Source organism: Penicillium hispanicum, assembly GCF_028827665.1.
Source record: "Penicillium hispanicum strain IBT 35686 chromosome Unknown utg000003l_segment0_segment0, whole genome shotgun sequence".
Lineage (NCBI taxonomy): Eukaryota > Fungi > Ascomycota > Eurotiomycetes > Eurotiales > Aspergillaceae > Penicillium > Penicillium hispanicum.
The window spans coordinates 2356474-2369497 of NW_026623195.1; the positions used below are offsets into that span (position 1 = coordinate 2356474).

A 13024-nucleotide genomic window follows, 5' to 3' on the forward strand; every position below is an offset into this window, starting at 1 on the left:
TATGGGCCCCCATCTCCTTGCGGTTGGCTTTCTCGTTCTCGCTGTCACAGCCTGCTGGCGCCATAAACGAATTGGGGATGAATTCGAACCTCTGCCGATTATTAGGTTGTTCTGGTTAGACGGTGTCGCCGTACCTCCAGGTCTCACTCAGCGAGTGGTTAATGAGGACTTGGCATCGTGACTTACGAGGATCTCTCTCCATGGCATTTCAGGTTCAGCTTTTCCGCGATATTATTTGTTTGGTTTTCTAATCTCCCTCTTCCTCGTCTATCCTTTTTTTTCATCGCGGGGCATGCCTGTCATGTTTTATTATCTTGTTTCTATTTGTTTCCCGCTAAAGGCTTGGTTGCATGGGTCACTGGAGTACAAGAAAGATTCCCGGTGCATGAGAAACGGTTTTCTATATCTATATTTCTCCGTCAAGTCTAGTGTAGCTGGCCATTACGAGTTTCAAACGGTGGAAGAAATCTAACTCGAGCAATGAACAGAATAGCCACTCTCACTCCATAATAGTACATGCGATTGAGAACAAGAAAAAAGAATCGCCTATGTTGCATAAATATAGTGGCAAAAGAATACAAAAGATATCAAATGGCGCAAATTGCGACTCTGTCCGCTAGGTAAGACGCTCATGTCACCAAAAAGATAGAATGCCTCATTCGCTGGTTCATCTATCCCATCAAATCAAATTTGCTTGGTCGAATCCGCTCAGTTGCCCTTGGGCTTCTTCGTTCCGTACTTTGATCGACTGGTGACTCGGCTTCCAACACCTCCCTAATCACCATTGTCAGCCCAGTTCTAGAAAGAACGCATTCCAATACGAGAATCCAGACATACCAAATCCATCGCACCCCGGACCAAGTGATACTTCACACCAGGACAATCCTGGGCACGACCACCACGAACATGGACCACACTGTGTTGCTGGATGTTGTGTCCTGTATAGCAGGATATATGTTAGCAACCAAGCCAAGTCCGAGATCATTTTCCTCAATGACCGGATCTCTAAAATGAACAGCATACCTTCACCAGGAATAATGCAACTGACAACCTTGCCAGAACTCAACCGCACTCTGGCCGTCTTCCGCTCGCCAGAGTTAGGTTTCTTGGGCTTCGTGATACCGGTCTTCAGACACACGCCCTTCAGGGACGGGTGATCTTTAAGAGCGGGAGACCGTGAGCGACGCGCCCGTTGGCCGCCGCGGCAGCCGCGGCGCACCTGATTGTACGTCGCACGAATGATGGGAGAGCTGGAGAATTGGCGACGGGCGGTAGTCGAGAGAGCGAGGGCAGTCGGCGTGCGGAAGACGGGTTGGAAGTTGAAGCGGGAGACGATCGCTGGCCGGCGAGCGAATGCGCTGGTAGATGTGGTCAGAGTGCGGAGGGGTGTTGATGATACTGCAGGACGCTGGACCAGAGCCCGCAAGGCGCGGAGGGCCAATGGCGACATTAATTGAGGCATGGCGGGTTATTCTGGGAGACCGAGAGTTGCTCCGCTTCGGTCCAGAAACGCGGATAGAATTGATGCCTGCACGTGACTCGGAACTGGACTTGCCCGGCTGGCCGCTATGCGAGACCGGAGGAGCTGGACGCGCTGCTCCTCTCTGCCTGACGCTGTCGTCCTCCGCATTTCCGTCATCTTCTCGTGCATCTTCTTGTATCTTCTTTTCCAGCTCCTACCACCTCTGCAAACACCAGGAATCCCTCCCTGACAAACTATAGCTCCAACTGTTCGAGCAGTAATCCTCGCATCCGCCAAAATGGTACGTTATCAAGCTACGGACCTCGACATCACCCTCCCGTCGAACCAATTCCGGGCCACCCTGCTGTGCTTGACATCGTCAACGCATTGCCTCTCCGACCTTACTCCTATAGCCCATTAAAATATCTCATATGCACCCAAGCGAACCCACTAACCAAGCTGACCCAGTCCCTCCGCATCGCCCCCCCATCCGCCAATCCATCCCAAACCTCCAACACTACCAGCCGACACACACGGCCATCAAAGGGCGCCCCCTCTGCCCCCGGTCTCCCCGATACCCTCCGCAACAAGCTCACCCTCCCCGCCAGCGCAACTGCCTCGTCCACCAACAACCCCACCGGCAGCGAGATCCCGTCCTCAGGACACCCGCTCGAGGCCCGCCTGCTCGCCTGGCGCGCAACCCAAGATGCAATGAAGATGGAATCGCTGCGCCGGGCATACGGCATCGCCGAGCCCGTCCGCCGCGGCATGGAGCTCAAGATCGTGCGGGACGGCACATTCCGTCCGGCCGCGCTGGGCGGGTTGAAGGGCGGTAATGTGCACGAGGATATCCTGGCGCTTGGAGGCCGGGAAACAGAGGTTGGATGGGAAGATGTGTTCCATGGTATGTGTATTCCAGCTTGCTTTTTGATGCTTCGGTCCTTCTGGTTCCGGGTACTGACTGGATATGTGCTTGCAGGTGACGAGTTCCGGGAACCGCCTACGTTCCACGACGAGATGGAGAAGAGGCTGAAGATGGACTACTAGATCCGGCTTTGATGAACGGTGTTTTTAATGGATCGCTTCTTTTCTTTGTTCGCTTCATCGTTGTGTTCAATCAGTCTCGTAGCATTCTCATGTCGCTCTCCTCCATACGCCCTGTTTGATGTCTACTTATGATAGAGGGATGGATCAAAGATGCTGATGCGCTGCATATCTGTTTTCTGTGGCTTCTCTGGCTTCCACAGGACAGGAACTACGGTGTATCCAATCAATCTATTCTTCCGTCCCATTCCACATGTTCATCGTAGTATCCCACGGATCTTTATATCTACTACGTGGGTCAATTTCCTTCAAGCATTCGATTGCATGCTGGAGAAATCTTCTGATTAGAATGTCAAAGCATATACACTACGAAAGGGGCCCCAGACAGACAACACCAAGCGTGGAACAAAGACAAGCAGGGCAGTTTCATAGATACACAATTCCCAAGACAAACCGTACACTGAATGGAACGAGAACAGTGAGATTGAAATGGAGAAATAAAAGGGATCGGATGGGTATATAAGATACTGGAAGATAAGGAGGGCTGTTGGAAGTTGTGGGAAGGGCTGATGGAGGAAAGGGATACAGGCCAACGGTGCAGCAAGCGAGACAATTAGGCCACCAAAGGCCGCCAGGTAAAGAAGTAACAAAAGCAGGACGGGGTTCCATATACAGAGGTGGTGCGCGACTCAAGAGAGGCAACAGAGGGAGGACGAGATCCAACAGACCTAGCATGGTGGCGAAGGCATGGGAAAATAAAACAGCCAAGGTGTTAATAGGGTAGAGGGGAGGAGCAGAGATGTCCAGACGCCGCTTCCGGAGCGCACAATCAACAGGTGCCATGATGGGCCATGTCAGATAAAGTTGATCCTGCATCCAGGCAGGCTCAGTCGAGTCGCCACAGCACCAGGTGGTAATAGACTGTAGGGTGGTAGATACCGCACAAGGCAAAATAGACAGTATTGTGTAGTGAAAGATCACGCCAATAAAGTGCTTAGTGCTTTCAAGATGCACAGCAGATACGTGGAAACACCGTCATCTGTATCTGGAAGCTGGACGGTCTCGTTTATAGGATCACACAGCGGCATCCTGGGCTGCGCTCGTTGGACTCACGATCCCGACTATACGGCGCCTTGGCTCCCTTGGCGTCTTCCTCGTCTACTACCTCTTGTGGCTTCACAGTCATATGTACGACATTGGGAGCATCGTGGTTGAACTTTGAGTCTAACGGATTGATTAGAATGAGCAACCACAAAGTAGATCTTGTTGTACGTACCCGAGAGTGGTGATTTGTCGTCCAGTAACTTTCCAAAGGAAATCAAGCGAATTGAACTTGGAGATGATGGACGAGTCTCCCAGTCTGTAATCATGACTCTAGTCAGCGCTCAACTGGTAACAAATTCCGCGAACAGCAACCTCTATGGTAGACTCACCAGATCGCCACTCCCGCCAAATCAATTCCTTCAAGGTATAAACGCTCATCGCGAATGGATCATAGTTCTCAACGTTGACCGAGCGCTTCCGCAAGTATTTGGCATCGATCGTGAAGGGGTGTCGCGAGCCCGTTGTCAAGAGTAGCGTGATGTCCAGTGACGGCCCGGGATCCTCGACCTCCTTCCCCGAAATACCCTCTGACTGATCCGACACAGCCTCCGTGCCGGTTTTCAGCTCGTTGGTGTCCATTGGCAGTGTATCGGTATTCTGGGTAGGTGCAACAGCGTTGGTGTTGTCGTTGGATGGTGTCGTTGCTGCGGTGGTGGTTGTGGTCGCGGTCGTCGCTGTCACGGGGGCGGCGCTTTCGCCACCAGTTGCGGGGTGGTTCGCGGCGGCCGCATCGCCTGACGGGACGTGGCCTGATGAGATGGCCGAAGCTGGGGGTTCTGCGATGGCATCCGACTCATCTGGAACAGACGGCCGGTCTGTCGCTGCCGGTGGTGGTTGGGAGTCTTGCGGAGAAGCCGCGGTCGCCCCCGACTCCGGGTCATCTGGGAGGTTGGGCACCCCGGGCTCCAGGTGGTCGCTGGAAGACATGGTTGGAGGCCCCGGTGGCAGGGAACGATTGACTTCCCCGGAGCTGGGAAAGGGCACTGTCAAAACGAGGTTGGAAAGCCAAAAGCAATGGGATGGGAGTGGAAGAGATGGATCGGACCAGGTGTGAGGAGTCGACTTAGGCGGGAGACACGATAGGCTTTCGCTAGTTCAACGGATTCCCTCAGGCTAGAACTGTACAGATGGCAAAACTCGTCACAAGCAAAGCTCAAACGAGGGACATCCGATATAGTAACAAGGCGGCAGGCAAGGAAAAGGGGGGAGAGGGATTCCTCGGGAGGCGAGAGAGAAGGTAAGGGGATCGGCGCCGCGAGACAATGCAAGTTTCCAAGTGACACTGCGACAGCACGAGGGGCGCCGATGCTGATGAACCACCAGAGAAATCAAGTGGCAGAGGAGAACAGGTCTACGGTGAAAAGGATCGAGAGTTACGGTGCCGATAAGGAAGATCCGGGGAAAAGAGCCAAGTCCGGTCCAGCCGCATCCTCGCAGGAGTCGTACACACAGAGCACGCTGGACTAGTTTCTCCCATTGATCTACTGCTGTGGATAGCGATGAGGGCTATGCGGGCTATGTCATCGGTCTCGAACCTGAGCAGCTAGAAAGATGCTCGATGTGAACTTCCTCGACCGAGTCCCACCTCATCCAGGCCAGACCGGAACGTCAAACAAACCTGGTGGCACACACGCAGCCATGACCCCGACTAATGGCCTCGGTATGGCCGGCACTCGTGTGGCATCTGCAGGGCACGAGGTGGACACGGATACGTACAATTGCGTAGGGGGGTGGAGATGCGCGCATCCGCGACAGATCAGTCGGGGAATTTCTTGTTCAAGCATGCGTGATTCGCGCGCGTCTCAAGAGGCGCCGGCGTGGAATCCCTGGCCCGAACTGCAACATGACGGCCGAGGCACATCACGACATCAGGCTGTGTGATACGGATTGCTGAGCCGTCGGCAGCAGAAATCCCAGAATGAGTTCTATACCCAGCCGACATACTGCCCTAGCCCTTCGTTCTTCACCCCATCGGATCCATGCCGTACACCCAACAGCCGCACATGTCCGATCTTCCCTCCAAAGTCATCCTCCACAGCACTCTCCCAGGTGGCGAATCGCTCGTTCAATCGTGCAATAACGGTAGGGTCATCCCGAATCAACAGCACAATGGCATCGTATCCTCCGGCACCAGGTACCACGCCCCCAATCACGCCTTCAATTTCCGAGATACTATCCAATAGCTCAGTCTGCACACTCGGCTCAATAGGGACCCCCGTCCGGCGGGTCATGGTGCGAATATGATGTCGGGTGCGCTGAATATAGCTACGGATCTCGGAGAATTCGCCGTCGGTGTTGGCATTGGGGTGCTGGGCCAGGCGCTTCAGCTCCTGTCGCAGTCGCTCGTTGTTGTTCTGTAGGCTAGCCCAAAGGATGTCGGCCTCCTTCCGGTTCTCTTTCCTCCACTCCAGAACCTTCTTAACCATTGACGGTGTCTGCGAGCCACATTCAACATCGCATAGCACCATTTGCATCCCGCGCGGGAGCTGCATGCCAAAGTCTACGCACTCCGTGTCCCACGGATGCTCTGGATCCGCATCCTCGACGACGGCAAACAACCGCTTCTCGAAACCAGCAGTGCCCACGTCGCCCACGGATTCGAGAATCGCAGGCGAGAAACGCTTGTACAAGCATGACCCGTACACAGCAGCGGCAACGTCGAACCCAGATCCAACCTTGCCCTGGGCAGCGCAGTGAGCAGCCTGGGCCAGATTGTGGAGCTTATCACGACCGGCGCTGAGATCGTGCGCCTGCATGGTCCGGTGGATGACTAGGGACGAGACAAGCGCTGTCACTAGCGCGGCGGACGAGCCCAGTCCTGTCTTGTGAGCCTCTTGAAGAGGAACGCCAAAGTCGACAAAACGACCACCCCGCGCGTGGGACGCTGGACCCTTGGAAGTAGCAGTCTCGGAGTAATAATCATTGTCAGCCAGGATAGTCGCTGAGAGCGAACCGAAGTCTTTCGAGTCAGCGACATAGCTGATATAGGTTAAAGCGTAGCTCAGGGAGGTCTCGACGAAAGGATTCCGGGGTCTGCAGTTGGCTCGGATTAGTGCCTAGAGTCAAGCAGCAAACGGCAAACAGGGAGATCCGTACCCGTTCCCCTTCTGCACCACTTTCACTCCGCCGCCATTCTCACATCGCTGGATTCTGTACTCCCACACTGCGCCCACAAATTGCGGCGAACGTACAAGGATAGTGTCCTCGGTATCCTGCTCCTCACCACCGGTTCCCTCAGGCTGGTTTGTCGGTGCCTCACTGGCGGTCGCGGTAGCTTTGGAATCCGCATCTGACCCCGAAGCCCCGCGGCGGTGGCCCCTTCTCAATTGTTGAACGACGACATGAATCCGTGCATCGAGGGCGAAGACGGTGCCTGTATAGCTGCGATCGAGAACCAGATAGCCGCCAGTCAAGAGGACCTTGCCAGGGGCGGACAGGGCAGTCACGGACATTGGTTTTCGGACGGTCCAATGTGGGCTTGGGGAGAAAAGGTGGGGGAGGGATGAATGGTTTATGCCAGGACTCGACACGTCCACAGGGGCGAGGCGGGACTATGGCCACCGGAAGATGCCGGGGTTCTTGAGCGGACTCAGTGCTGGGTCGTAGCGAGTCCCAAGCAGTGCAGGGGTCGGAGGGGTCGGGGATGGAGAAGAAGGGCGTCTGGTGGGGGAAGCAAGGATGTATGGAAGTCTCCTAATGCGGGCTAGCGTGCCGGGCTCTATGTTGCACCGCATGCCCTACAGGCCGTGGTCGGGTAAAGATTGGTCTATTCGATTTCTCTTTTCTGCCTGAGCATGGGTCTGAGTTCTACATCATATTTACTGGGATATTTACTGGGAGCATGCGAGACTCCGTTAGGCATGTGACGGCAAGTGACATGCATATGCACATATCTCCTAGCTCGACAACCATGACTGATCACATTCTGAGGGACGAGAAGGTTGGAACCTGGCATACTATCAAGTAATCCTCGTCCTAATTCTAGTATTTCTAGGTGCTATCTAGCCTCTTAACGGCATGATGTTAGGCACTTGGGGAGTTTAAATAGTTGCGGATATAGTATCTCAATGCTTCCCGATAATAGTGAGAGACGTGATAGGCCGGGGAACTAATTCCATCTGCAACCGTGAATGACATCGATGTAGGATAATATTCAGGATAAGAGCATTGGAATTTATGATACACTCGGATCCTTGAGTGTGACTATATACGCAGTTGAATGAATGTTAAGGGGACCTGATTCCACTCATCCCAGTCTGTCCTGGGCAGGAACTCAGTGCTTGGGATTTGCTTCATTCCTGTTTGAAATGCCTCATCATGACCAGTGCTCTCATGCGCTCTCAGATCGTTCTCAGAAGTACATGAATGTTGTCCAGAAGTAGTCCGTAATTGACCAAGGGAAGACCAAGACCGGATGAAGATCCAAGGCTGCATCGATGAATCTTACAAGACTCTCCATACATATCGACTACAACACCGCTAAGCAAAAGAAGATTTAGATTGATCTCATATATTCATTCCAAACTAGACTTAAATATTATCAAGATGCTGTAATAGAGATGCGGCGATTCCAATCCCAAGACAACTCCATAAACTGCTCTCACAACAAGCTTGTGCAAGAACCATAAAAGTGCGACCGTGAACTCCCAAAGCCTCTAAGCGTTTTGGTAACTATACAGGGTATTTATATTGGCGGGCCGACAGGATTCGGCGAATTGACAATCTGGCGCCGCGGTGCAAGGAGGAAAGGCTGCGGCGGAGAACGGGCACAGGGCCGTTGGCGATCGGCGACGAGATTTCGATTGCGATTGTGTCCCGGTCGCACCAACTCTTCCGCGACGACACTCCGATACCGTGTCTCTTCCATCTCACACCCCGCCGAGTGTCCACGGTGGGGCGCTGGAAGGGAACGACACCTTGGCCCCGCAATTTATGAGCGGGGCTTCTGCGCGATGATGCTATAGCTCGTTGTTGCGAGACGCATGTTGTCCATCTTGACGAAAGCTTGGCCATCCAAGCACAGCCGGTTGATGAGAGTCTTGAAGTGGCGGGGCAGGACGTGGACCTTGACGAGGGCGAGGATGACCTGGCGCAGAGTGCGGAAGTAGAGGTCGACGGTGTCGATCAGCGGGGCCTGGAGGCCGTCGATGCTGGCGTTCTCGGAGCGCACGATCGTGAAGCCAGAATCGGTCAGCGCCTTCTCCAGACTCTCCTTGGTGGGCGTGCCGACCGCCCCGATCAATGGCTTGACGCGGCGCATGAGCTCGGCGTGCTCTGGGTTCTTGGGCTCGTAGGCTGGGAGGCTGACCCAGTCCAGAAGCGAGATCTTCGCGCCGGGCTTGATGACCCGGAAGATCTCGCTGAAGAGCGCCGGCAAGTTCTTGCACAGACTCAGCGCCTGGATCTGGTAGAAGGCGTCGAAGCTCGCGTCGGCGAAGGGCAGTGGGAGGCAGTTGAAATCGCGGGTGACGAAGGTGTTGTGGAGACCGCGCTCCTCGTTGAAGCTCTGCGCTTGCGCGACCTGGTTCGGGTCGATGTTGAGACCGGTGACATGCGCACCAGTGTGTTGCGCCATGTGCGCGGCGACACGTCCACGGCCGCAGCCAAGATCCAGGACTTTGTCACCCGCAGAGAGGCCGATGTCTTGAGCGATGGACCGCTCATAGAGGATTTGGTTTTCCAGCACGGAGGCCTTGCGGCTCATCCAGGGCGGAATGTACATCTTTTCGACATCCCCCAGGGCGCAAAGGTGGTTGAGCACGCCGTAGTAGGATTTCAGGCAATCCCCGACCTTCTCTTGATAATTCGGGCCAAGCACCTTGGTCATTTGCTGTTCATCCGACCAGTCCAGGTTGTAAATGACGTAAGAAGCCATGAAGTCGTCCACCTGCTTCGGGGTTAAGTTGGCCAAGTATCGGAATGCCGACCAGAAACTCTTCCAACGCTTCGGAGAGGCCGAATTGTCGAGGTCCTTGCCATGCTTGCCCAGCGCGGTCACCATGAGCTTCTGCTTCTGCTCCGCGATCTCGTCCAGCGAGCTATCGCTCTCGGAGCCGCGCTCGCTCCGCCCCGGATGGCGTGGTGTCGCCAAAAGCGTCTGTGATACCATGATGAAGGAGCTTTGTACAAGCTATATTGGGGGAGTGCGAGGCGAGACAGAGGATGGATTAGCAGTAGGAGGAGCAATTCAGGTTCAGAAAAAAAGAGAACCAGTGTGCAAGTCTACGCCCATCACCGCGACAAGGGGGGCCGGCACCATTTATAAGCAGCGGCCTCCGAGATCCTCGTTTCTCCACGATCCGAAAAGAAAAAATCATTTGCCAAGAAGCGTCTGTGAGCGGTCAACTCGGAGTGGGTTATTGTCGCCATACCTGGAAGCCTCCTGCCGGATAGCCCGGCAGCGCGCGCCGAACCCCATCCGAGAGTCCTCGGATTACCAAACAGTGCGCATCTCTGGGAGGTTTGCCATCGCATTCTCCAATCCTGGCTATGAGGGCGAATGCCCGTCTCCGTTTGTTGGACTCTCTACGAGGACGATCTGGTCAGGCACGGATGACGCGGGACAAGGTCCCTGCGAAGAGGATGAGTATCGTCATGGGAGCGACGATCGAGACCCACTTTGCCGTGCTTCGACGATGAATACTTCTTTGGACCAGGCAAGTACCTTCGGGTAGAGCTGGTAAGATACTAGTGCAGCGTGGTATACTCTGTACGTGCCTGTACGCGATCAAACTCATTTAAAGGGGTCTCCGCCCGTTGGGGCGTGGCACCGGAAACATTATCGCGCATACACTCGGCGCAATCCTGGGATGTGGGAGATCGCTATAAAGCGCCCTTGGCCGCCCTGCCGTCCTCTGGGAGCTTCATGCTGAGCTCCTCATTAGCCCTGCAGCCAGGATCCAAGCTTGCAACCCCCTCCAATGCGACGGAGGACTGCGAGACCCCTGTCGGCCCGTTTCCCAATACTGTCGAGCTACATGATTCCATTCCTTGTGGCGTCACTCTCGTCTCGCAGCAAGCTCAGTGTGGCTACAGGGTAAGTGAGCACGGGGACTCTACCCAGATATCCATATATCTAGGTGGAAGTATGGGAAGTAGCTTGTCACTTCTCAAGCTCACTTTTTTGTTCTCTGAGGGAATTTCTCTTATCATATTACTGAACAAAATAAAAAGAAAAAAAGAAAAAAAGAAAAATTAGAATTTCCCAGAGCAACCCATGTGGCCATGGCGCTGGAAGTGGGCCACGGGTTAGGCTTTCGGATCGAACTGTCATGAGTGAGCAGTGATTGCACAACGGTCGCCGGGCTGGCTCCACTGCCTCCACCCGCCTAGGATGATCGGGCGGCTCAGGCAATCCTGGAAGCCGAACTTCGGACCCTGACGACATCCCGTATATCCGGTCCCCGTCACGTGGAGCACCTCAGCCCGTCGCCCAATCGAGTAGTATTCTCCTATACTAATGTACTCTGTAAATTAATGTACCAATCCTCTGCGGCCCCGACCCGGAGTTTACTGATTGAGGCAACTCGGTGCTAGAATTAAGCAGTACATATACAGTATCATCCAAGACGGAACATGCCGCGTATCACCAAGTCTTGGCATTGCTTCTTTCCACCGGAATTTCTCCGCCGACCATCTGTTGTCGATAACGACCGCGCCTATAGTGTGCCCTATAGTGCCCCCTGCTCTTTATTACGATTACGGTGGCTGTTTTACATCGTACGATATAATAACGCAAAGGGAGTCTAGCAAAACACCCCTCCACCTGATGGTTATAAAATTTTTTTTTTCTACTTCTTCCCGATTCGGATTTGACCTGTTTTCTTTGTCTTGATGGGAAACCTCCCTAGAAAATGGTTCCGCGCTTGGTCGGATCAACAACGTGGAGTGTCCGGTGATGCAATAATCCATGTCACAGCGTAACTAACTATTGACAGTGGAGCTGGCCGGCGGGACTGACCATAAAAAAAAAAAAAGGAACAGAGCATTGCCAATAACTATCAACCTCCAAGCGAATCATGAAGTGCGAGAAGGCCTCCTTCCTCGTCGGGCATCGCGCGGGTACCTGCTTAGGGATGACCTAAGGCGCGCCATTTCATTTTCATATCAAAGCAATGAGTCATACGATCCTGGTACACTGGAGGATTCGGCGGCCTGTTTGAATCGGTTTAAGTACAGCACCGAGTACTTTTTTCGATAGTAGTACTAAGTATGTACGCATTCTCATCATGGGGGCTGTATTTAAAACCCCTCGTCTAGGGCCATGATCATATCGTACTTGATCCTACTAACTACTGCATGGTAGTCTTCCAGGGGCTCAGACGCAGGTCCATCCTACACTGTGTCGCATCCATTAACCCCTCTCCCGGCGTGTGATATGTGGAGCCGACGAGAGATGTGCATCAATACTACCTTGTATGTACTCGGGATGTATGCACTTATAATCCTCAGGCCTGCGGGTAGCTATGGAGAGTCACATCGCATGCGATCGTCATAAGGCGCTGGTGGTTTTTCGATTGCAAGTTATCCATTGTCGCACGGATCCAAGCATACACTTGTTATCGCTCCACAGGATTGCTAGGAATGGGTGCCTTCCTTACCGCCCCATGTCGCGATGGTTGACTATTATCGACCAAATCGGTCAATCGTCATTCGACACCTTCCAGAACTCGAACTCTGGAACTCTTTACTACATGTATATATAGAGCGGAACATAAATCGAGGCCGGCGAAATTCTCTCAACCACGCACTCAACCCCTCTCCCCGCGATGATCTAGGCCTGGGCTACGTATGTAGTGACACGGGAAGTCGATCGACAACGCCATGTACTCCACGCATGTGTCCGAGCGCCCGTTTATGATTTCTGTTTATCAACGGATGCCTTCTGACGTCAGATCATTATGATGAAGTGACGGTCTTCACCTACATAGTGAAAGGATGGGTACTCTTCTGGTCGCGGCTATCTACGCTGCGATGGACTCGGTTGTCTCTCTACGGGGACGCCGACCGTCTATACTTCGTGCATCCGCCGCAAGAATACCAGACAGCCTGGGCAGCAGTAAAGCGAGTTGTGGCTGTCGATCTTGTCTCCAATAATCGACCGCGCAACATAGGTGATGTCTTCACCCCGCTCTAACCTCTGAACAACGACATCAGGCGTCCAGTAACTGACGAACAACTAGTGATACTTCGGATGGCGGGTGGACGCTCCATGGATAGGCCCTGTCACGTGGATTCCCCTTTTGTCTTGTCGCCTCAGGTGTCGACCTCCGTCTCTGATTTATAATCAACCGCGCTCTCCCGGGCTACCTAGGTAGTCTTGGCAAAGTCTTAGCTCTGTATGCATCAGGACTTTATGTACATGAACATGTAAGGACTCCAAATTTTGCAAGAACTATCTAAGTACTGTCTTAC

General features: G+C 53.6%; 5 protein-coding genes across 5 annotated transcripts; 1 reads left to right on the forward strand and 4 right to left on the reverse strand.

Annotated features, from left to right (window-relative positions):
- Nucleotides 1-708: 708 nt before the first annotated feature.
- N7459_003311 (mitochondrial 37S ribosomal protein uS12m) lies at nt 709-1462 on the reverse strand (the record flags this gene model as incomplete). Its single annotated transcript, XM_056942495.1, has 3 exons — nt 709-774; nt 838-938; nt 1024-1462. The coding sequence occupies 3 exons, from the start codon at nt 1460-1462 to the stop codon at nt 709-711; spliced, it is 606 nt and encodes a 201-aa protein (XP_056802378.1).
- Nucleotides 1463-1760: 298 nt separating this feature from the next.
- N7459_003312 (proteasome maturation protein) lies at nt 1761-2509 on the forward strand (the record flags this gene model as incomplete). The annotated part of the gene is made up of 3 exons (XM_056942496.1): nt 1761-1763; nt 1931-2366; nt 2442-2509. The coding sequence occupies 3 exons, from the start codon at nt 1761-1763 to the stop codon at nt 2507-2509; spliced, it is 507 nt and encodes a 168-aa protein (XP_056802379.1).
- Nucleotides 2510-3572: 1063 nt separating this feature from the next.
- On the reverse strand, nt 3573-4537 carry N7459_003313 (uncharacterized protein; the record flags this gene model as incomplete). The annotated part of the gene is made up of 3 exons (XM_056942497.1): nt 3573-3730; nt 3783-3866; nt 3940-4537. The coding sequence occupies 3 exons, from the start codon at nt 4535-4537 to the stop codon at nt 3573-3575; spliced, it is 840 nt and encodes a 279-aa protein (XP_056802380.1).
- A 998-nt stretch (nt 4538-5535) lies between these two features.
- erg8 (phosphomevalonate kinase) lies at nt 5536-7062 on the reverse strand (the record flags this gene model as incomplete). Its single annotated transcript, XM_056942498.1, has 2 exons — nt 5536-6643; nt 6707-7062. The coding sequence occupies 2 exons, from the start codon at nt 7060-7062 to the stop codon at nt 5536-5538; spliced, it is 1464 nt and encodes a 487-aa protein (XP_056802381.1).
- A 1478-nt stretch (nt 7063-8540) lies between these two features.
- Nucleotides 8541-9719, reverse strand: N7459_003315 (class I SAM-dependent methyltransferase; the record flags this gene model as incomplete). The annotated part of the gene is made up of 1 exon (XM_056942499.1): nt 8541-9719. The coding sequence occupies one exon, from the start codon at nt 9717-9719 to the stop codon at nt 8541-8543; it is 1179 nt and encodes a 392-aa protein (XP_056802382.1).
- Between the last annotated feature and the right edge of the window lie 3305 nt (nt 9720-13024).